Genomic DNA, 25229 nt, shown 5'->3' with positions numbered 1-25229 from the left:
ATGACCACCATCAGTGATACAGTTTTACTCTTATTAGTTTATACACTCTTGAAGTTTGCTTTTATTTCCTTCTTGTTTCAGTTTTACACATCATTATTAGCAGGGTGTAAATTGAGTTTTAACAGTTAATGTTACCACAGACTGTTATGATTTAACATTTAACATCATTATTTTTATTGACTATATTCAGCTCTGTATGTAAAATATGAGCTGTGGACTCCATGCCAGTCACGTAGTATTTGCAGTCTTCATATCCCAAAGCATATGTTGTCTATCAAAATTATTCCAGTTCAGCAAGTAGCTTTGCAGACCCTGGACCCCCCAAGGCCTACTAGCTGCCATTGTCAACATAGCTGAAGAAATGTGTCTGTGCAGCCAAGTCAAGCACAGAATTCAGAAAGGTGATAATGACTTAAGAGATCCAAAACCAAAAGTGTGAAAAAGCTGAAGGAAAGTTCTTGAAGAGTGACTCATAGTCTGATAACAGAAGCAGAAAAATATGTGCACAAAAGTAGGAATTGGGGTGTTTAAGCAAAAACATTTGAATTCACTCATAATTGCTGTGTTGGTGTTCAAATATTGTGCACACAGAAAAAGAATTAGTGATAGCTACTGACGCTTTTAATAACAAAGGTTTATTTGACCCTTTACTCATACCGTGCTTATTAATACTTCTTTAAAAGTAGCAGCACAACAACAAATTGGTTTTTATGGTACTAAAAAACATGATCTAAACTAAGTCATTGTAATTCTGAACACAGAAGGTGTCAAGATATCTGAGAGAAGACAATACTGATGTGAACATTTTTTAGGACTATTGCCTGTTTAATATTTTGAATAAAAAGAAATGAGTTTGTCCATAAATTTTATTGCTTAATTTTTTAAAAGTAAATAATAAATTGTAAACGACAATAAATAAAATGAAGTTAAAGCAATAAATAGTATCACGTTCTTTTTTGACAGTCGGTCAACTAACCCACCATCAGATTCAGATTTCAAGGACTAACACAGGATGTTATATTTCTCTTGAGCTGAAAACATTTTCTGAGGAGTTGCATGGATGCAGACATGTTTACTCTCTAGTGTTAGTGTACCTTGTATGTCTTCAGCAAGACCGATTGACAATCTTCAATCTTAACATTACTTGTGACTGAAATGAGCCTAACTCTTGTTTAATATGATGCTCTGGTGCTGCTTTCCTGCCATTCACTGCTTTAGAAATGTGCGTGACCTCGCAGTACTGCAAGCCTGCGATGATGCCAAAACACTGCTAACAGACAATGACGCCACATGTATCATCAGAAAAGGTTCCATGTAGGGGATGGTCCTCCTTGTTTGTCTGCTGCCTCCTCAGCCCCACTTAGTGAACTGGTTACCGTGTGTGCCTCCATATTTATGCCTCACATCAGTGCCGTGTCATTTGACTGACATGAGAGAAGAGACCAAGTTGTATGACCAAAATAATTTGCTAATATATGGCCAGATCAATGAATCAGTACTTTTATTTAGACTGTGCCATGTGACTGTTCTAGCATCTGGGATTGTTGTACAGTGAAGAAATGAGCACATGAATGCAGCATGAACTGAAAGCCAATAAACACACATGTATGTGAATTGCCATTTATTAGAACAGAAGTTATGTGGATATGAGAATCAAGATCATGATTAACTGGATTTTGACCTATACCTGAGTAGGCACAGAAGAATTTATTAATTTTACTATAAACTCTACAAGAAAATCAAATCCACTCATTGTTTTCTCTTGTCATTCTCCTGTGTACTAACATGATCTTGGGTTTTTTTCTGCATCGTCACTGCCCATTTACCCTTCAATATAATCCATGCACATAAACATTAAAACACTATAAAATATTAACTGTGATATTAGTGCTGCAGGGTGATCAAATAACAGCGATGTTTCCTTTTTTTTTTTGCAGACGTACTCAGGTCTCTTCTGTGTGGTCATCAATCCCTACAAAAACCTGCCCATCTACTCGGAGAATATTATTGAGATGTACCGAGGCAAAAAGAGGCACGAAATGCCCCCTCACATATACGCCATCTCAGAGTCTGCATACAGATGCATGCTACAAGGTAAGTCTGAGTTTTACTGTTGTTTAAAACTGACTCTTATCTGAGTCCACCACACCGCCAGGAAGTAACACTTTAATGGACTTTAAAATGTCACAGAGTGTCTGTTAGTTTTAAAAGGTTTTTGAGTTATATATTTTTTTCTTTTAAAGTAAAAGATTGTATTTTCTCACCATTTTTTTTGTGTCAAGTTTTGCAAGCAGCCTTTAGATGTACCAGGAAGCCAGTCTCTCCTTATAATTTAGTGCCGCAGCTTGTTTCAACGAGATATTTGTTTTGTTAGAAATATTAGGAATGTACAGAACAGGGCCTCCAACACAAAGCACAAAGCTCACACTTTCCCCTCAGTTACATTAAGAAGTTTCTTTGAGAATCACGACAGAAATTTGACTGTAGCTGTATTTTTTTTTTATTATTATTTTTAAGTATGTGTATACTTGTGTCTCAGAAATGTTCTCTGTCAGATCGCTGTAGTTATTGCATTGCTTCAGTTCTAACTCAGACAGGACAACAAGATTTTATTTTAAGTGAGAGCAGTTCAGGCTGAGTGATGTCTTCCAAGATCTTTGCCTGGTAGTTGGCAAGTTTCCAATGCTCTATGAGCAGTGACTGACTGGGATCAGACCAGCAAGAACAGAGAGGGTGACCCCATTGTACTTGACAATAGATCCTTTGTGTGACTGTGAGGGCTGACCAGTGGGGGTGGCGACAAACTGGACAGTTCCGTCAGCCCTTTTAGGTTCTGTTGGCCTTTATTTTTGTGCACTCATGGAAGTTTAAGAAGCCTTAGTTTCGTAGCTTGATAATCACTGTGCCATTTTTGTTCAACAAAAACAAACAGAATTCAATTCAGTTCAGTTTATTTATATAACGCCAAGTCACAACAAAAGTCGTCTCGGGGCACTGTACTAAAACATTCACATACATTAAAAAAGCCAATTAGTAAAAGTTATCTGTCTAAGGAAGCCAGCAGATTGTGTTGAATCTTCACTTCATTGCAGTCTTCCATCCTGAGCAGCAGGTTGAAAGAAAAACTCCCTTTTAACAGAAAGAAACCTCCAGCAGAACCAGGCTCAGGATGAGCGGCCATCTGCTTTGACTGTCTGAGGTTTGAGAGGACAGGAAAGAGACACATACAAACACAGAATGACTGGTCCAGGTGTAGTTTCTATGGGAAGAAAGACAAAGAAAAACATGTTAATGATAAATAATTACAGCAGAGTAAAAAAACACAGCAGCAGAGTGAGGAAATGCGGTCAATTTGTCTTCCAGCAATCTAAACCTAAAGCAGCATAATTAAGGGATAGCTCAGGAAACCCATACCAACCCTAACTATAGGCTATAGGATTTATAAAAAAGGAAAGTCTTAATTCTAGTCTTAAAAGTAGACAGGGTGTCAGCCTCATAGACAGAAACTTGAAGTTGGAGAGGAGCCTGAGAAGTGAAAGTTCTGCTTCTCATTTTACTTTTAGAAACTCTAGGAACCACAAGTAAACCTGCAGTCTGAGAGTAAAGTGCTCTGTTAGGAAAATAGAGCATGGACCATGGTTGTTGAGAGCTTTATGTTAGAAGTAAGATTTTAAATTCTTATCTGAATTTGACAGGGAGTCCACGTAGAGGAGCTGAAACTGGAGAAATACGATCTCTCATCAGAACTAGCAGCAGCATTTTGGATCAAATGAAGACTTTTTAAAGAGTTTTTTGGACACCCAGATAATAAAGAATTACAATAGTCCAGCCTAGACGTGATAAATGCATGGACCAGTTTTTCTACATCATTTTGAGACAAGATGTTTCTAATATTAGTGATATTAGATAGGTGAAAAAATCAGTCCTGGTAACATTTTTATTGTGGGGGTTAAAAGACATCCTGATCAAAAACATCACCAAGGTTTTTTACATTAGAACTGGAGGCCAAATTAATGCCGTCCAGAGGAAGTAAAAGGCTGCAAAGTTTGTTCATAAGATGCTCAGGTCCAAAAACAACTACCTCTGTCTTATCTGTCTTATCTGAGATTAAAAGCTGAAAATTAAGAGTCATCCAGGTTTTTATGTCTTTAAGACATTCTTGTAATCTAAGAAACTGACTGGATTCATCTGGTTTTATAGATAAATATAACTCGGTATCATCAGTATAACAATGAAAATTTATTCTAAGCTGTCTAATAACTATTGAATAAAAGCATATAACATAAAGAGTATTGGTTCAAGCACTGAACCCTGAGGAACTCCATAACAAACTTTGGTGAATGAAGTAGAGTCATTATGAACATTATCAAATAAATGTGATTTAAACCATTTTAGAGCTGTTCCTGTAATCCAAATATCATGTTCAAGCCTCTGTGACAGAATATCTGGATCAGCTGTATCAGATGCAGCACTGAGATCTAACAGGACAAGTATGGACACAAGTCCACTGTCTGAGGACAGGAGAATATCATTAGTAACTTTCACCAGTGCTGTTTCTGTACCATGATGAGATCTAAACCCTGAAACTCCTCAAACAGATTATTTCTGTCCAGATATTCACACAACTGATTTGCAACTATTTTCTCAAGACTTTTTGAGATGAATAGGAGATTAGATATAGGTCTGCGATTGTCCAGAACTCCTAAATAAAGATCGGGTGTCTGAAGTAAAGGTTTAATTACAGCAACCTTAAAGCTCTGTGGTTCATAACCATTCATTAGAGAAAAATTAAACTGATCCAAAATTGGAATATTAATGAGGGGATATACCCACTTAAACAGTCTGGTTGGGATGGGATCTAGCCAGGGGTGCAAATTAGCACCCGCCACTGGCCAAATGTGAGTAAATATTTGAAGTGGTGGGTGAATTTAATCAACACATGCCACTGTGGCGGGTTGGCAATTTGAACAGAAAAGGTGTTATTTGTCCTCCTGACATATAGGGGGCAGCAATGTGCTCGAGTTGCTGCTAAATGCAAGAAGGAGAAAAGTTTAGCAGACACTCTTTACCAGTTGGTGGCGGTATTGATTCCTTCAGTTGTTTACCAACCGCCAATAAAAATCAAGAAGAAGAAACAATTTGAGGAGTAGCATTAGCAATGTAGCGGAACATTTCTGGAGTTAAGCGGGTGGCAGACAACAAAAATGTTTTTCAAGAGTAGTCGAGGGAAGAACCGAAAGTTAAACAACGTTTTTTTAACTAAATCAATGACGTCATGACGTCGGTCAGTGTGCGTTCGGTGTTCTGACGATCTGTGCTTCCTCGTCAGATTTTCGTACCATAGCGCGGCTAAACAGCTACGTCTAACGGTCGGTGCTACCCGTCAAAAACTGCTATCGTCACGTTAACAAACCAAAAACTATAGCAGTTCGTGTTAATGTTAAATATCATCGGATACTGAAGTGGAAGCTTAGGAGTTATGCTTAGCATAGCATTGGAACAATTTATATCCACGATGAAAACCTTTCTAAAACCACAAAAATCCCTTCCTTCATCAGAATATCCTACCTGTTAAATATAAGCGGGTAGCACAAATAGATCTATGCATTAAAAGCAACAAGTGTCTGAAAATCATTACAACTTACATACAAAAACTTACAAAAGCACAAAAAAATACTTCAAAAACACTCCACAGAAATAAATTTCACTTGTCTGATTTTTTTTATGTACAGATTTGCATCTTTTAATGGTTTAAAATAAGAAAAATCCAGTTATTTCCATGCAGTGTCCAGAAAGAGGTGTTGTTCAGCTTGTAGGGCACCACAACTGCTTCCACCCACCTCCATCATCATCATCATATGAAATAACTTTTTGTCACAACAAAAAATAGTGGCTGGTAAAATATTTAAGTGGCTGGTAAAAAATTTTGTCCACCAGCCACTATGGCTGGTGGACAAAATTTTTAATTTCCACCCCTGGATCTAGCAGACATGTTATGTTGATGGTTCAGAGCTCAAAGGACAAAAACAGTCCAAACACAAATCTGGTTCTAGTGACACTAAAGCTGCTTCATCTGACAGGGAATCAGAGGCAATAGTAGAAAGGATGATGTGAAAGCAACACTTTTTTGTTACTTATCTTGTCTGTAACAATGTTTGTTGTGTACATGTGTTGCTAATTTTTATTTGCAATTGTTGAGTAGCTGATGTTGATTTAGTTACATTTATGTAGAGTTTTATTTGAAGATGGCTTTTCTTCATATTATGCAGTCTTCTATGCAAACTCAGTTTTGATATTCATAATTTTACACGCATGGGAGCAGAAAAATTAAGCTTGTCATTACATTGAATGAGGCCCTCTGCCTGTGTTAAGTGAATGTCTTTAAGCATTTTTAATGCTGCTTCATCCCGTCTGTGGCTAGATCAGAAATAACAGCTGTGGTTTAAAAGGAGGTTTGTAGGTTAGAGATTATTGGAGGCCAGCTGCTTTCTGCAGAGGCCCTGAGCATTTTAGCAACCTGGCTAATATAATAATCTCGAGCTCTATAGAATAGCATTGGAGAGTTGTATTTGCCTTTTTGTTCAACCTGGCAATAAATACACTGATTGTTTTTAGTAGAGCAACTGTGAATATTGATCAAGATGTATCTTTTTTGTGCAGAATAAAATCTGACCCGTTCAACTATTACCTAAAAAATTTACAAGCATGTTTGATTCTTTAGGGATAACTTGAAAAGTACAGGCAATAAGCTGAAAATGTGTTATTTATTATAAGTATATACTTTGAGCATTCCTGCTGTTTAGTTGTATTTTTCAGTAGTGCTTCCTTCTGTTTAAAAGGGTAACATCAGTGAGTTCATTGTCCTGTATTAACAGCAACAAACACTCTGAAAGTGTGTTTATCACCACTGGTGACGTAGTTACTACACAGCACAGTGTGTTTCACCCTGATGGTGTGGATCAACTCATATTCCAGGAGGAAAACTTTAAAGTTAAGCATTTGAGTTGAATAAACTGAATGTGACTAACTAATGTGTACTATTTATATTTACCACATGATACTCTGACATTATTTTCTTACAAATATTTTAATCTTTCTGTTTTCATATTCTGAACCCATCTTACCTGATTTACTGTCACAACTGTTATTATTAACAATGAGACTGATTGTTTACAGCACCTGAATGTCAGAGTTCACATTTTCCTCTTTGAAAAAAGTTAATCTAGTTTATAGTGTTCATAACACATAAAGGACATTTTTTGCTGCTCACTGCATAGTTACAGTGTTGTGCTCATCTGCTTCCTGACAGTGTTTTTATGTTGTACCAGGCCTCATTGTTTTGGTAATAGAGAAACAGGAATTATGAAAGTGTACTTATTAACCTTTATTTAATCAGGCAAATCCCATTGAGATCACAGATCTCTTTTTCAAGGGGGGCCTGGGCCTGAAGGCAGCCTAACATGCATGTTTTTAGACTGATGGAGGAAACCGAAGGACCTGGAGAAAACCCACACAAACATGAGGAGAACATACAAACTCCTCACAGAAAGATCCCAGGTTTAAGCCAGGACTTTCTTGCTGTGAGGCAACTGTGCTAACCACTAAGCCGTTTTGCTGCCACTAAGATATTAGTGAGAGGACATTTTTTATTAGGTTATTAAAAATTAGTCTCATTGAATTGCATTGAATATGCAATTCAATATATGTGTTTTTAATGTATTAGTGTGCTGAGTAGGGCTGCAACAATTATTTTTGGAGTTGACTAATCTGTTTATTTAATTTTTGATTCGTCATTTAGTTAATTAATATTTTAATTCATCTCTGCTTCCTGTTCTTGGCTCCAGTCATTGTTTGACCTCGCCTTCTCAGGTCTGCCCTCTTAAGTTTCCTCAGCAAATTTAAAATGATGACCTGTGAAAAATATGAAACTTAAAACTAATGAAATCAATTTGTGACATTACTTGTTGTGACCATATCATTAAGATGAAATAAGTACTACAAGGTAAAGTGCAAGTAGTCTTTAATTTTTTATATTTAAATATATTGGATAAATAATTAACAAGATTAGCAGATTCCCAAATCATAATAACAACAGAAGGGTGTCTAAACCTTGCAGGGATTTAATAATTACTGCAGCATTTCAGTGAAGCCAACCACTTCTCTGAAGGGACGTTAAACGAGGTGTTGCCTAACAGAGATGGGGTGTGTGTAAGGAAACCTCTTGAACTCACTGGACATCTGTTATTGCTTACATTTCCAGATTCTTTATATAATTGCCCTCATCGCCCTGACAGTGTTTTCTTTCTGACACAGAAAAAAACTGATGGTAGTATTTGTGAAACTGTCAACAAAGTTTTTTGAATGAAAACGTGTTAAAGTGGGAGTCACATTTGCAACTATTATGATTTCCAAGCGCGAACATGGCTCAGCTTCACTGCAAGTGTCCCAGGTGGGGTTGTGAAACAGGGTCTTTTTGTTATGGAGGAAATGAAGTAAGATTCTCTTTTTAATAATCTCTGTGGCATTGAATCAGGGTATAAGGTCAAGTCTACTTTGGCTTTCTGAAGCTAGATCTATCTGGATTAGATATCCTGTAAACAAAAGTGAACAAAACAAAGTTTTTGTAAAGTACAAGGTGTGTCCGAAAAGATTCTCAGGTAAACTATTTTCAAAACTCCCCTCTCTGAAATGATAAAAATCTAGTAAACTCAAGTAGAAGGCAAGTATTTAACAGTTGTGACATTAAATTAGTTTAGAACATGAACAAAAGTAAACAATGATTTTTTTCATCAGTGCAATCATATGTGAAACTTCATAGTAAAACAAAATTTTAGTCAGTGAATTACATTACTAGAACACGTCTTGGTGCTTTGAATGAGTCATCAAAGCAGCCAGCCTTCCTACTAAGAGTGTGAAGCCTTTGAAAATCAAGGTTTAAACTATATAAAGTAAAATATTAGGGTCATTTGTGTGTTTTTCTGTTTTACATGAGGTTCAGCTGTTTGCATGCCTAATCTGTGTTATCCTTGAAAATTTCAACACAGATGTGGTGTGCCATAAGCAGCAATATAATATTAAAATGCAGACTAACATTTATCTTTACTTAATTATTATTCAGCAAAAAACAGTGCAATATATACAGACAAGAGTAAGAAGGTTGAGGTTCTTCATCAGTTTGGTTATTGTTCATTATAAATTTAACACATGCAGTCAACACACAACACATTATAAGTCAGCTGATTTTTAACCTCTGACACTTAGTATTTAATAGTTTGGCTCTTTGTATTTAATACCTGGCACTGAGTATTTAGTAGTCCGTAATTTATTGCAGTTCTTTGTGATATTGCACATGTTGATGATTAGACAGTAATTAACAGCAATTCTTGATATACTGTGCAGCCCTAGTTGAAATGTTCTGAGTTTCTTCAGGTTTAAGTTGTTCAGGTCCATTTGATTTTACCAAAGTAGTTTTTACTTTAGCTAACCTGTGAGGTGTCGTTGTTGAAAACATCTGTACTACTGTCTGGTATGGGTAAGAAACATACTGCCCAAAATACGAAGCAAAACCCTACTTAAAAAACGATAAAGAATATTCTCTTTAAAACTGATTCATTCTACTTTTTCTTTTCATCTTGTGCTTATATTAGAAATATTGGCTCTAGTGTCATAAGTTCTTATTTGTTCTCATAGATTTTCTGATATTTCCCTTCTAGTTAGCATTCTTTGGCTCAACTTGAGCTGTCTTTGCTGAATTATTTTGTAATTCAGTAGCTTTTAAATCAGATAACCTTAAAAACTCCTTAACATCAGTTTGCATGAATCCCTTGAATAAAGTTTAAATGTTGCCATCAGATTTTCCAAAACACATTCAATGTAACTATCAGACTTCATTAGACTTTCCATCTCAGAGATGCTTCATGTAGTAAACCAAACACTCAATACTGCAGTGAATGTTTTCCATCTTTAAGTCTTTGGCTAAACTCTCAGCTCCCGTTCGGCCCAGCTTTTCCAGTGTTAGCTCCTTCAATAGATGGTTTGACATATTTGACTGCTTCGGTTTTAAGAACCTGGCTGACAGATTCATTATTTTAATATCTGAATTGAAAGTCAAATGTTTTTTAACCAAACATTTCAATGCTTTTCTTATATTTATAAGGCACAGAAAGGTGACTCTAAAAACAGAATTAAAATCTTTTATTTATTTATTTTTAAATCTACTGTGAAGTCCCTTTTGGCACCCTGCCTTAGCAGTACGAACATGTTCAATAGGCCAACTCAAGCCCTTTTCTGCCTCTTGACATGACTTTTCATGCCAGAAAGGACACTGCACACCCAGAGTTCTTTAAAGTCAGCAATAATTCATCTTTTTGTGCTGATGTTTCCATGGTTCGGTTTTATGTCAACACTTGGCTCCCTCTAAGCTTGCTTAGGAACAGATCCTACAAGTGCCAGATGAGGTATGGACCCACTGTTTTATTTTGATTGGAAAATCAAAAATCTGGTGTTCTGCATTTTCATTATGTAGTTTTAAGAGGGTCTTTGTATCCTAGATTAGATCACCACATCTTGATAAGAGACTATTATTTAGAAGGGTTCAGGCATTGGAAAAAGACGTAGAGCAGAGTAAAAAGAAATATGCCATGTCTTTAGCTGTGCCTCTGTGTAGGTTGCAATTCTTAAGAACAGTGGAAGCAAAATAAAATATTCATAGTAAGTTAGATCTGTGAAGTTTTTATGTATTGAGGTGGTAAAAAAAGATTAGAAAGGCCCAAAGGATTGACTGACAGGTTTACGGTTACCACCCAGGTTGATCCTGGTGGTCAAAACTTTGAGCAACACCATTTGGTTGGAGTGTTTTATGTAGTAGTAGTGAGAGGTTTACATACACTCACAGGCATGAATGCTATATTTATTTTGGGCTTTAAATAGCTCATTTAAATTATTTTTCCAAGTTGTAATAATTATACAACATACATCTTTAATGGCAAGAGGTGAACATGTTTGAATTTAGGGTGGCACGGGGGTGCAGTGGTTAGAACTGTCACCTCCCAACAAGAAGGTTGCAGGATCGCATCCCGGCCTGGGGCCTTTCTGAGTGGCGTTTGCATGTTCTCCCTGTGCTCACGTGGGTTTACTCCGGGTACTCCGGTTTCCTCCCACAGACCAAAATCATGCATGTTAGGTTAATTGGTAACTAGGTGTGAGTGAGAGTGTGAATGGATGTTTGTCTCCATGTGGCCTTGTGATGGACTTGCAACCTGTCCCCAGCTCCCCGTGACCTGGAATGGAGAAGCTGGTAGAGAAAATGGATGGATGTTTTAATTTCTTATTTATTCTCTTATTCAACAAATCGTTATGGCCTGGTTCAAATTTGGTTACATTTTTCGTAACAAGTTGCATCTTGGTATGTTTCTTTTTTTCCTCAATACGGTCACTGTCTTATTAATCACCTTGTCATTTCATGCTGCTTCCATACTGTTGGTTGGCTACACAGGTTTCTAAAACAAAACATTTTCTTTTAATGGTGATGAAACATTATGGCACCTATCTTTACAACGCTCACTTCTGCAATACTAATTTGCAGTCAGAACTACTGATCTCAAGCAAACAAATGTAGTGGTCAGTTTGTATTCTCACACACAGTTCATCTGGAGAGGGACATCTTGACCGCTTAGTGCCAGACAGATTTTTTTCCCCCCAAGATTGATATCTCTGAAGTGTGTGTTTACACTTCATTGCCACTCCTAAACACAAACACTAGCCCTCAATGGCACAGTCTGGTCTGGGACCAGTGTTACCCAGCTTCACAATGAGCTCACTGTCATGAGTAAAGATCACTGCTTTGCTCCTTAAAGGGAGAACAACTACACACAATCACTTCCTATTGCAATTTGTATAACATTCTCAAACCTTTAACCAAATAATAAACCCATATTACAGGATGTGTGCCCTTAATATATTTAAAATATGTATCTGAAACCCTTCCTTTATTTAGTGTTGTTTATGATCATTCTTTCTCCCTCAGTGAATATACATATGCATCTAATATTGGCAAATTTAAAATGATTTATTTCGTACTTTAGCTTATTATGTTGCATTTTAGAAGTAGGTCTTTTGTCTTCAAACATCACATTCATGTGAAGCTGGCAACAGCATTCCCAATCATTCTAAATCCACAAAGCTGTTCTTATGACCATTAAGTAACATCACAGAAATATCACCCACTGTGTGATAGTTGTCATGTGCACAGAAACCCAGTCCTTGTCGGTCCTTGTCAGCCCTGTGCAGCCTTGAGACATGAATAGAATTCATGTGAACAGTCACACAATGACTAGATCATATCTGTCCAGTGTGTCTGCAACCAGTCTGATAAAGAAGACAGTAGGGTTCTCTCTGGGGTGGGGGCGCAGTGTGTTGTTTGTGTCTAATTTAGATGGTAAGGGAAACGTGACTCCTCGTCATCCCACTAGTTCTGTGATGCTAGTTTCGTGTAAGTATGCACATATTGTCGCAGGAAGTGGCCGGCTTGATTGGTTCATGTGTGAACAGCTTTAGGTGACTTAAAAATGGCTTGTCTTTAATGCTATAGTGTGAAAAAGGCTAAATCGAGCTACTATTAGAAGTAGATGATATAGCCTCAAAATTATATCATAATATCTCAAAGAAATTTGCATTAATTATATTTTTTTATGTATAGTTAAAGTGAAATCTTTATTGCTACAAGGGCCCTGCAACAGCAGCCTTATACTGCAATAACAAGACATAAGTAAAATTTTAAATTAACAGCTTAACCAAAATAAATTAATAATTCTAAAGTAACATTTTACTACAAAACAATACAATATTTTATTAGATGCCAATACAGTACATTGTTAATAAAAAATAACTTCATTTTTTTAATAAAATTGTAAACAAAGTGCATGAATGCAAACAAAGCTAAGAAATGTCATACTGTTGGATACACATCCAAACCATGGCCAATCAATATGTAATGGCATCAGTAATTCCCATTAACTCCTCAGTTTTCCCATCATTCAAAGCAACAGCAATACTTTGAGTCTTTTATTTACCTTTAGACCACATGTTTAGTTGTTTCCTCCTTGCATACCTTCATTGCCTTGTTGTATTCTGCAGTACTTTTTCTTCAAAATGTAAAACAAAGTTTGTTTGTTTTTTTTGTTTTTTTTTCCTTTTAGCAGTAACAATTTTCTGGCACATTTTAGAACAGACTGCACTTCTTACAGCCTACACTTTCAGATTATGAAAGTAGCTAACACGCTGCTCTAACCCTCGCTGGGTTGGGTCCACTCCTGATTGGTACTTCAGCACATGACCCGAACATAACAGTTTGGCATTCAGCATATACATCAGCTGATACACAAGCGATATTTGCTTGCATGTGTGCCAGACAAGTAAATATTGATTATTCCAATGTTGACTGAAGTCATTTTGAAAATAATTGTTTTTTAAAGAACTCTAATATGTGTTGGCATGCACAGCAGTGTTGATGTTGGTCAAGTGTGGAGTTACTGCTTTTTGTTAGGAGTACAGCTGTGTTGCAGTACAAAATTTTGGAAGTTTCTGGTCTAAACCAGGAAATCCATGTTATCCTTGATGAGTCATCCAGCTGTGTCTTCCGTTACATAAATGCCCATCAGTTTACCCCAAAGGAACACAGTCAGCACTTTTGGAGACCTTCGCCTCTGGCAGGACAGTCCAGACATGGACACAATGTGTACAACATGATTTAGTGTATTTACCCTAGAGATCTTTAACCTTTTTTTTTTGGTTTTGTTCCCATGGTGCCAACATGAACTGTGAGCAGGTAAACCAATGTTTTGTTTTGTTTTTATTGGATGGTGTTATATTGTTTTAAAAGCTGTATTTGTTTTTCTACTAATGTTAGACTTTCTGAAATGCAATAATTTTCCGTAAGGCTAGATTATTTACAAGGTTCTGTTTTGGATTAGAGACTAGAATTGAAATGTTCTCAGCAGTAAATAAATGACAGTTACAAATGTTTCATTGTCTTCAATAAAAAAAACTACTCACATGATTTGCTTGAAGACAAATGTCACAGATTCCTCTAGAATATTCTTTTTGTTTTGAGATGTTTTTCTTATCATCAGTCAGAACTTATTCCCTTAGTACAAAAATTCAAATCAGTCTACCTCAATAAGTTTTATTTTCAATAAGTTTTATTTTTAAAAAAGATGCTTAATATAGGTACATTTTGTATCAACTATTACTGGTATTTGAGAAAAGATTGTAATTCAGTTTCATGTTGGGGCAGCACGCATGCACGTTAACACCAGATGTAGGTCTGAAAACACTTCAGTTTTAGTTTTTAATCCAAAAATCTAGTAGTAGGTTAGCACTGTCGCTGTCACAGCTAGAAGGTCACAGGTTCGCCTTTCTGTTTGCATGTTCTCCCTGTGCATGCGTAGGTTTGCGTGGGAACTCTGGTTTCCTCCCACAGATGAAAAAATTGCCCCTAGGTGTGAGTGAGAGCGTGAATGGTTGTTTATGTCCCTGTGATGGACTTTCGACCTCTCCAGGCCGCCTCTCGCACAGTGACTGCTGGAGATGGACACCAGCTCCCTTGTGATCCGGAAAGGAAAAGAAATTGGATGGGTGGTTTCATGTTGCAATAGGCCATTAGATTATTTTACTATTTGCACTTTTTGATTAAAACTTAAATTCAGGACACTTCAATAAATTTTATGTTTAAGTCCACTGAAATTCTTTTCCAACAATGAATATTGACTCATGCTAGCCTTGTTTTCTGAATTCTAACAGCTTCTGTTAAGGCCTTCTTCATCATGGATGAAGACACATCAGCCGTAAAAAAAAACAAGAATAGTCTTCTTTGCAGGGTGTGCAAGGTCTTCAGACGCATATTAGAAATTCAGTGGGCTTCCAGTTATGTACAATAAAGCATGATAAGTCTACAATAATTTTAGCCATGCACAAAATTTTTGTAGCAAGAACATGGTGGTTTAACATTGTGGTGACAGTGTATTGGAATCCTGGGTGAAGCATTAGGGAGTGTGGTATCAGCATATCCATCACAATGGGCACCTGTGCTCACTTGGTCATTGAAAGTTTAAAGTAGGACTGACCACACTGGCCTTATGCCTAGGTTACGACCTACCACTACGATTGTGAGGAGGTCATTGTAACAACCTAGTGCAGGAGAGTGTCTCAGGGACGCAATAAATAGCAGGAAATAAATCATTTGAGTACTGGGAGTGTAGCTATGGTATAATTGCCTCACACTAAAGGAGGCTTTACAAATTTGCTGTGATTCAACCACGTTTGAATAGGTTGTGTATGCTATAGCATTTCCATCCTGTGTAAAGAGGTCTTCTCTTTAACAGAAACACATTTTCAACGGCAATGAATAATGAGTGAGTTAAGTGAAGAGAGTCTAATTTTTGTTTTCAGCCTTCTTTCTGCCAAGCCAACCATGTGAATGGTCTTCAGGCACTATCCCTGCAGGGTCGCTGTCGGCAAAACAAACTCCTGTTCTCCAATTCTATTGTTGGTGTTAGTTTTCCCTTAACAGTCTCAAAATCACTGTTTGACTGAGGTCATCAGATAATCTGAACTAGAAAAACTATTGTTCCTACAGCAGTCATATTTTGTTATCACAAATCGACCTCAGCACTAAAGATTTTTAGACAAAACAAAGAGTTGTCTTATTTTGCATCATGATCATCTGACTTGTGTAAATTAGACATGGCCTGAGCTTCTTAACTGTGTGTAATGTACTGTGTGTGCTGTAAGCAGAGTCCATTAAAACGAGGAGGCCTGACACTTTCTCTGATCACTAGTGGTCAGAAGTAAAACATGGGGTTGAACTTCTGGAGTTGTGTAAAAACTTGACCTGCTGCCTGATATTTTGCCACACAGGCTAAACTTTATGTTGTCAATGTTATTAATGCTGTTTATGCTGGGAATGAATTAGTCAAAAAACAGCAACAAGCTTCGAACTTTATGATTTATTTGTTTAAATAAAGATTCCATTCGAAAATGTTACATATGGAGACCATTTTATCATTCATAAATGTATTGTTTAAAATTGTTTGTAAATAGCGTGGTTAACTTTTATTTTTCCTTTCTTCCCACAGATCGAGAGGACCAATCTATTCTTTGCACGTGAGTATACGGTCTTTTTTATAATTTTATTTAAATTGATACCCTATTGTAACAGTTCATTTTTAATGTGTGTTTGAACTGAATTAGATTGAAAGGGACACTGATAAATGTACTGCCTTTTACTCAAGTTCATGAATGTGAACTTGTGAATATGGACCAGAACCCCGGGGGTCTTGACAGCTTCTTCTTAAGTGAGTGACAGTGACCAGACTGTCACCACTTCAAATGTAGGTCTGAGAAATGTCTGGCATTTCTGTAAGACTGCAGTGTCTACAGATGACAGGAATGTCGGCACAAATGATATTAGGATATAAACAATGTTGCCCCCCTTTCTATAGTTTGTATTTTTGATCATTTACAGCTATGTTAACATGTTTTGGAGGTGAATTTAAAGATTTTCTTTACTAAAATTCTTACAAAAACTACATTTTTGTACATTAAAGCTTCCAAACAGTCCTACAATTTTGGATCAGGTTAGCACTTTCTTTGTGGACAGAAATGTTTGACCGTAGGAACATAAGTCATCAGTACAAGGCCATTGCTACAAATGCAGTCAGTCCATGATTATGCTCTGTTCACATTTCTGCTTGGTTTTAGCAGCTAACAAGACTTAAACCACCTACACTCTCATATCTATTCTCAGCCACGTCACACTAAGCCCAGTCAAAAAGCAAAACAATATCTAACGCATATTTGGTGTGTGCAAATTTGCACTTTCTGTAAAACCTCAGACATGCTCTAAATCTAAACTGCTGCCACCAAGTTTTTGCAAGCCTTAAGGCATTGGAAATTTTCTTCTCTCCTGTTTTACTATGGCATCGTGACTGTATGAGATAGCAGCAAGCCAGGAACCACAGCTGCAAATTTGTGTCGACACTTGGAAAAAAAATGCTATAAAAGTGTGATAGAATTTATGCACCAGCGAGTGTTGATCACATTTTAGCCTGTGCAGTGAAAAGGGAGGACAGTCAAATCACATCCAGTCAAACTAATTTACCATGAACTCAGTGCTGAGCACCTGGAAGTGCAAACCTGCAATGATTTACTCATGTGGTCCTTTACGGTCCTCTGGTGGCTAAGCTGTTGATGTGGAGAGTTTAGTGTTTGGCTTCTTCTGGGGGTGTGTGTTTTTGTGTCAGCTGTCTTTCTTTTTTTTTGCTTTGCAGAGGTGAGTCAGGAGCTGGTAAAACAGAAAACACTAAAAAGGTCATCCAGTACCTGGCACATGTTGCTTCCTCCCACAAAGGAAGAAGAGACCACAACATTACTGTGAGTATTCTATCAAAACTAAACATAATTTAGGTTTCTAATACCTACGTTAACCCAAACACTGTTTGAGAGACATGAACAGAAGATAAGTTACTGTAAAAACTCTGAATATGGTTACAGTATGTCAGCATAATACTAGAAATACTGTTTGGACTAAAGCTATAACTAAGTTGTTTGGCTAAGATGAGATTTTTTTTAGGTCACTTTTTTTAGCAACCTATATAATCAAAGAATTGTTACTGAGAGTAGGTGTGATGGATAATTATATGTCCAATCTAACAGTTTACATTTGTTTATCTGTACCAAGCAGCCCGAATCACCCAAACCAGTGAAGCTACAGGCAAGTCGCCATGTTTTTCTTCCACACCATGTTTATATGCATGCTACACTCACATTTTCCTTTCAAACAAAACCATTCTCTCTAAAACTGAAACACCTCATTCCTCTGGGATGGCTCATCAAATGGTGTCACTGATTGTACTTTTACTTCAAACTGTCTAAAACTTCATTTAAAACTACTCTTTTTCTGTCTGTCAGGCACAAAATGCAGTTGTAAGTAACTCTTAAAAGTGGCATGATTACTTACACTCCCATTTATTGTGTTTTTGTTGTTGTTGTTGTTCCTCCTTTTTGTTTTTTTCTAGATATGCTTCACTAATAAATTGCTTGCCATTTTTGTATTCGGTAAAACAACATTGCATGCATATCTTTTCCACCGTGGTAGCCACATGGTCAGCTTTGGCTGTCATCTTGTGTTGCCTAAAAGTTTTTACTGCTGTTGTCAAAGCTTTGATTAAAGCTAAATACATATATATTGTAAATGTGTTTTGGACTGTTGTTGACAAATCCATGGTTCAAAAGTGTCACCATCATAAGAACACAAGTTTTTTATTAACAAGTACATCTACAGCATAGAAGTCAAGTTTCTTTGGCTTGATTTTCTACACTTTGAGCCTCTTTTCTGGGCAGACACTAATTTACAGTGTGTATACACACACACACACACACTGTACAGCTGGAAGTTGTGCATACATGTAACTCAGTCATTTCAGAAATTCCCTACTGGTATCCATAATGTAAATACAGTTTGTTATTTTTGTACATTATTTAACAATTGAATTTCCTCATGTCCTACAGAGTGGAGCCCTGCTTTATGTGAGTAGTTTGTAGTTTTTTAACTATCTCAGCTCACCTATAAGATACACACGCTTTGCTCACTCTGGTGTCACCTGCAAGACAAACTGCCTCACTGTTAACACTTCCACATTTCTTTAAGTCTGAGAGCGGGAGCTTTCTGAACTCATGACTTTTACCCACCTGCTGTAGTTTGAACTTTTTACCTTGCATGATCTATGCTTTTTTCATTTATGATTTATTTAGAGGCTTTATTTTTTTTATAATATACATTTTACATCTCAAAATATACATGAGAGCTGTAATAAATCACAACTGCCAAAGATAGTTTTTAAGATTACCACACTGCTTTTTGCTTCTGCATGCGTACAATCAAATAAAATCCTTTTTTTCTCTTGGTGTCTTTTTAGTGTAAGCACTTGTGTTTTATCAAGTTTTATCTTGTATTCTAGTGTCAAACCCTTTTTAACACACTTTTTATTAACCCCTTTGTCACCATATCCTAATCACTTTACTTGGAGGTCCTTGCAGGCTGTTTTCTGCCTAGGCCAGATGAGTTTTCCACATAGTTTCGTTCCTTCCCAGTGTCCTTATTTTTCTTGCTTTACAAAAAACCCCAACTTGGAATACTTGTCTGACTGTGACCTCCGAGGCAGATGTTGAGCAGTGCAAACACAAACACAACTGGGCTGGATTTACTGGGACAGTTGGGACTGATCCTCTTTGACTCCACTAAATCTGACCCAAAGTCCTCTCCACAGCTCGTAAAACAGCCAAGTCTTTGAAAAGAGACCACAGGCAGCAGCTTTGTAAGAAAATGCATATTTTAAGGGAGATGATTAGCAATTTTTCTGGGGTAAAGAGGGAGCAGACCAAACAGATGAGTAGAAGTTGCCAGTGAGAAAATTTAACAATCTGCCTACATCACAAATCTTTTTTATATAAAAACAAAGGCCTCAGGTCTGAGTCATCTGCACCCTGGGGGGGGGGCGTACAGCAGCTCTGATGGAGCACAGCTTCAATCCAGCTGTTCAAAAATTCAACCAAAGGCTGCTCATCTTGCTTATTGTCCAAATATTGCTTTAAGTGTCTCACATCCTGAGTAAATCGCTGATTCCTCAGTTCCCTTTTCTGGAAAATATCTTACTAAAACTTTTGGCATGTAAAACTATTTCTGTTGTAATGGGAGAATAGTTTTCTCACCCACAAAAAGAGAAATAGCCTAGCAGATAAAAAGGGCTTTTTCTTTGTGCAACTTTTGATGTTTTGGTCATGACAAAGCCCATAATAAGGTTTAGTTAAAAACGTAATAGAAACACCTGTCAGAATATCTTCATAGATCTATTATTTAATCAGCTTTTTAAATTAAATAATTTGTTCCCAGGGTAAATGTCCAACAATTTAAATGACCTACCACATTATTTAATAATTTATTTATTAATGTAGTAGTTTTTTTCTTTTTTGTTTGTTTGTTTTTACTGATTTTTGTTTGACACAAATGAGGGTTTTGTTTTTGTTTGACACTTCCTAAACTTTTTGTTCTTTTGTTTGTTTTGTTTTTATGTTTTTGTCTACTGTCAGCTGTTAATAGTTATTTTATCAGCACTTTGATTGGCAAATTTCTGGCTTTGCTCACTTCACTACATGGGAATAGAGTCTGTGAAACTAGCTGCACAAACATCATTGCAAGTATTGATGTCTGCTGGATTTGGATGTATTTTTGTTCCAGCTGTTTTAGGGTTGTTGGTTTTTTTACTTGCCTTACCAACCTTACAACACTACTTGTGTGTATATCTTGTGTGCTTGTTTTAAAGGGTGAATTGGAACGTCAGCTTTTACAAGCCAACCCCATTCTCGAGTCCTTTGGGAACGCAAAAACTGTGAAAAATGACAACTCGTCTCGTTTTGTGAGTAGTTACAGTTGAAAGCTTTTAGATTTATTTGCAGGTTATCAGATCTCCTTCTGTATTCGTGTCAACATCCTGGCCTCATCTTAACATCAGAATCTGATTTATTGACCTGTGTTTGTGTCATGAAAGCATTTAAAATATTAGTCTGTTGTCATTTATACTCCCTTCACACTGGATGATGACCCCACTACGAGCTCTGCAACCATCATGGCCTGTTAGAATGTGGCTGGATAGCAGCACATTTGGAAAACCTCCTTCAGAGTGAAGGCAGTCATGATGTTGCTGGGCTTTTAGGACTCACCAAATAGTTTTTATTCTGCTGATTTCCACATCCTTGACACAATCTCCAGCACCCTCACTACGCTCTATGTATCAGAGGCATGTTCCCATGACGATACTATTATATACTGTATCAACTTCATGTTTCCATGATGATGCTTCGACCTATGTCCATTATTTCACCATGCTTCGATCATGACTCTTTCAGTCAAAATCCAGCTAGGAGCTAAAAGATTGCTAGCACAACTGTTGTCGCAACATTAGCCATGAGGCCAGCATAGCCACATCATAGCCACCACAATAATAGATCACCACGACCTTGCTGCAGAGGTTCTGTGCATGCTAAAAACCATCATGGACTCACCGTGTTTTAAATAGCCACATGAAGACCTCGCCAAGACCCTGCAAAGATCATTCATGTTCTGGCTGGCTTTTTTGCCGTTGTAGTCGGGGGTCATCTTTCATCCAGTGTGAAGGGGGCTTTAGTCAGATACTGGTGCCTGTCAGTTATTAAAGATGTCTGTCATTTAATGGACTCTTAAAATCTAGGGGCAACTAGATTCAGACTCAGAACTTCCTGTAGCCATCATACTAGTCAAACCTTCTAAAGTCTGTAATAAATTATTTCCTTTTTAATGTACTTCAACTCTTGTAAATCCTTGTGAATGTTTTTTCAGGGGAAATTCATTCGGATCAACTTTGATGTCGCTGGATACATTGTTGGAGCCAATATTGAAACCTGTATCCTATTTTTAAATCGATATCTAATGCATTTCTGTCTCTGTGTATGATGTATTTGTTGAGAAAAATATAATTGAATTGATAGTTTTTATTTACTTATTTGTTTTTTTTTTTTTTTTTACTGAAAGCAACACTGATTAATATTTTGAGTAGAATTTTATTTCAGCAAGGTTTGCTTTTGGATACTCTGACATTTAAATAATTTTTTGTGCATAATCTTAAAACCTGAAGGTGTAACCTCACATGAGGTTAGTCAAAAAGCCTTTGGGTTTTAGATTTAATCTCAGACGACACACATTGATTCCAGCCTTGAACATCAGTATATCACAGCTCCTTTTTAGCTCCTGAATAGATTTGTTTTCCCTGACTGTTCTGTGTCAGATTTGTTGGAGAAATCCAGAGCCATTCGTCAAGCCAAAGATGAGCGCACCTTCCACATTTTTTACCAGCTGTTGGCAGGAGCCGGCGAGCACCTTAAGTGTGAGTGGATTGAGAGCTGAATATCATTAAACTGTCGAAGTACTTCATTCTGTCATAACTCAGGACCACAGCTGCTTTTTGGCTGCAAAACTACAGGCAGCTGACAAATTAAAGGAAAAGTCCTTGACTCTACAGTTCTGGGACTTGTGGTAGAGTTCCAGAAAAATGCAAAATAAATGCCACTGTTGCCTAATGGCAAAAATACACAAACTTTCATAGAGTGTTCAGATTTTTTACATGACTATATGCTGATGCAGATTGTGCACTTAAAAAATTCAAATATTTGATCACACAATATCTACTACACAAATGAAGTTTTGAATATAAGAGCATTTTGGCTTATATATATACATATATATATAGGGCAAACAGGGCACATATATATATATATATATATATATATATATATATATATATATATATATATATATATATATATATATATATATATATATGTGTGTGCCCTGTTTGGGCAGCACCTCACTTGTTAATACTAGGATTTCTAATCCTTTTAGAAATATGGTTGTACTTGGGCTGCACAGTGGAGCAGTTGGTTAGCACTGTTGCCTTGCATCAAGAAGGTCCTGGCTTCAACACTGGGACCTCTGTGTGGAGTTTCCATGTTCTCTTTGTGCCTGCAAGGGTTTTTTCTTCATTCTCTGGTTTTCTCCCACAGTCCAAAATTACGCATGTTAGGCTAACTGGTGACCCTAAAATGCCTCTAGCTGTGTGTGTGTGTGAGAAACAGTGGTTGTTTGTCTCTGTGTTGGCCCTGTAATGGACCAGCAACCAATCCAATGACTGCTGGAGATAGACACCAGCTCCTTTCAACCCTGAACAGAATCAGTCAGGTAGAGAAAATAGATATGGTTAGATGACGAAACAGGTTTGAAAAGTTTACTGAGAAATTAGAACATTTAAGGCTGGAAAAGTATTTTGGTAATAAAGTTTTTAGAATCCTAGTCTGATTTTTTTTTTTTTTCATTATTTTATTTTATTTTTTTTAATCATTTTTCTGTCTCCAGCGGATCTGCTTTTAGAAGGCTTCAATAACTACCGTTTCCTGTCAAACGGCCACATCCCGATTCCAGGCCAACAGGACAAAGACAACTTCCAAGAGACCATGGAAGCCATGCACATCATGAGCTTTGCCCATGAGGAGATTCTGGGTATGTCTGAGAAAAAAAAAAGTAATAAAAGTTTCTGAAGAAGCTCATGCTGACCTTTTTAAATGGCTGACAAATTCATTATTAAAGACGTGTTTAAAACTGTTTGACCAGCACTACATTTTTCAGTTTGAAAGCTTAAAATCTAGATATGTTGATCATTTATCACACGGATGTTTTCTGATGATTATGATATGTGCAGCCATGTTGAGGGTGGTGTCCTCGGTGCTTCAGTTTGGGAACATTGTTTTCAAGAAGGAGAGGAACACCGATCAGGCCTCCATGCCTGATAATACAGGTAGGGGTTTCAGAATGACTCACACACAACAAATCATGTTGTCGAGCCTCATGGCGTGGAGCAGACACTTCTCCAACTTTTCTTCAGCTCCTGTCCTCCCTCATTCTTTCCACCTTGTCTTGAGCCTTTCCATTATTCCACATTGAACATATTTACTCCTGAAAGAAATGAGCAGCAGCCTTTCAGTTCCTCCACATGTGGCTCTGCTCATTTACTACTAAACAAAGTGAGACGTAGGGAGGGAGAAGGAGTCTGTGCTTAATGATGCAGCTCAAATATTCCCAAATGCTGCAGCAGAACGCAGGATGAAGCAGATGTATTTTCATTAGCTGAAGAACTTGGCTGGTCCAGATCAGATCTTGTTGTTTTTTTCCCTTTACTTTTCCACATTCTCCATCAATCAGAAATATGTTATGTCCATCACATTTTGTATTGCACAACGCTTCATATTAATCAGATCAAGTTAAACTGCACCATTGATCTACTGGTTTGAACAAAGATCTAGGAGTCTTTCTTTATTTTGTTGTTCAAATATTCTTAAAAAACAAACAAGTTTCTACAAAATTTTCTTTTTTCTTCATTTTTGTTTCCCAGCTGCTCAGAAGCTGTGTCATCTGCTGGGTATGAATGTGATGGAGTTTACCAGAGCAATCCTCACTCCCAGAATCAAAGTGGGAAGAGATTATGTTCAGAAAGCACAGACCAAGGAACAGGTTAGTTTGTCTTTTCTTATTTTGCCACATATATTGACATGTTTAATTTTTAATTTTTTTTTTACATGAGTCAAAATATGGAGAATACTAGATTCTCAGTCATTCAGGACATGGCAAAACAAACAAGTGGACTTCTGTTCTGTAGTTGAAGACATTTCGCTTCTCATCCAGGGAGCTTTCTCAATTCAAAACTGGAGAGTGTGGAGTTCTAAGCTTGCAGGTTTCCAAGCTCATGCAATTTAAAGCTTGGAACTCCCCACACTCCACTTTGGAATTAAGAAAGCTCCCTGGATGGGAAGCAGCAACTACATGACATCATTCTTCAGCATTACTGAAGCTCATACAATAAAGAGGCCATGTTGTGACATTTTCTTACAGTATATCATAGAACCGGAAGGCAAATAGGAAGGTAATAACTCTAAAAACCCTAGTCCGTCGTCTGTAAATTAGCTGTTGCTTACTCTTCTGGTCAACATCTTCTTGCTTGGTAACCATCCTGATAACTTGGAGCAAGAGAATAAAATTTCTAATTAATGTTACAAAAAAAACAACTGACTTTAAAGTTAAAGGCAACTCGTGGCTTTTTAAGACACCAGAATACTGTATATTAAAAACTACCAGTAAAAGATATGTTTTTAGGGTTATGCGGTCACTGAACAAACCAAGAATTGAAACATAAACAGTTTACTGTCTCTGTCAAAATAAATTACCTTTCAGTGTCTTTCTTGTCTTTAGTTCACAGTTTACCTTAAAAAAAATTGCAAGTAAATCCAAAAATACATCTGAGTGTTTGTGTGATTTATACTGATGTAACAAGTTGTTAGCATGTCTGTTTAAACACTGTAACTACCTGTACTTGCTCTGTTTCTGTGCTATCACACTGTTGCTTTCCTCGTGCTCTCATCTGCTCTCTGCCTCGCTCCAGGCTGACTTTGCTATCGAGGCTCTGGCTAAAGCAACATACGAGCGTCTGTTCCGCTGGCTCGTCCATCGCATTAATAAAGCTCTGGACAGGACCAAACGACAGGGAGCCTCCTTTATTGGTATTCTGGACATTGCAGGTTTTGAAATTTTCCAG

At 37.1% G+C, this 25229-nt stretch overlaps 1 protein-coding gene across 5 annotated transcripts in view; it reads left to right on the top strand.

The window, feature by feature from the left end:
* Positions 1 to 25229, top strand: part of LOC108248861 (myosin-10) — a 64164-nt gene that overhangs the window by 8385 nt on the left and 30550 nt on the right. For 2 of the 5 annotated variants that reach the window (XM_037974683.1, XM_017437887.3), the window contains 13 exons: positions 1938 to 2094; positions 16134 to 16161; positions 17328 to 17430; positions 17738 to 17770; positions 17968 to 17982; positions 18568 to 18585; positions 20379 to 20471; positions 21431 to 21494; positions 21876 to 21974; positions 23000 to 23143; positions 23343 to 23438; positions 24033 to 24151; positions 25077 to 25229. In XM_037974683.1, the coding sequence (XP_037830611.1) occupies positions 1938 to 2094; positions 16134 to 16161; positions 17328 to 17430; positions 17738 to 17770; positions 17968 to 17982; positions 18568 to 18585; positions 20379 to 20471; positions 21431 to 21494; positions 21876 to 21974; positions 23000 to 23143; positions 23343 to 23438; positions 24033 to 24151; positions 25077 to 25229 (1122 nt within the window). The remainder of the gene's footprint in view (positions 1 to 1937; positions 2095 to 16133; positions 16162 to 17327; positions 17431 to 17737; positions 17771 to 17967; positions 17983 to 18567; positions 18586 to 20378; positions 20472 to 21430; positions 21495 to 21875; positions 21975 to 22999; positions 23144 to 23342; positions 23439 to 24032; positions 24152 to 25076) is intronic. The other 3 variants (XM_017437888.3, XM_017437890.3, XM_037974684.1) reach the window with 3 other exon arrangements.

This window comes from Kryptolebias marmoratus, linkage group LG3, assembly GCF_001649575.2.
Source record: "Kryptolebias marmoratus isolate JLee-2015 linkage group LG3, ASM164957v2, whole genome shotgun sequence".
NCBI classification, from domain to species: domain Eukaryota; kingdom Metazoa; phylum Chordata; class Actinopteri; order Cyprinodontiformes; family Rivulidae; genus Kryptolebias; species Kryptolebias marmoratus.
This window is presented reverse-complemented; position numbering and strand designations above follow the sequence as displayed.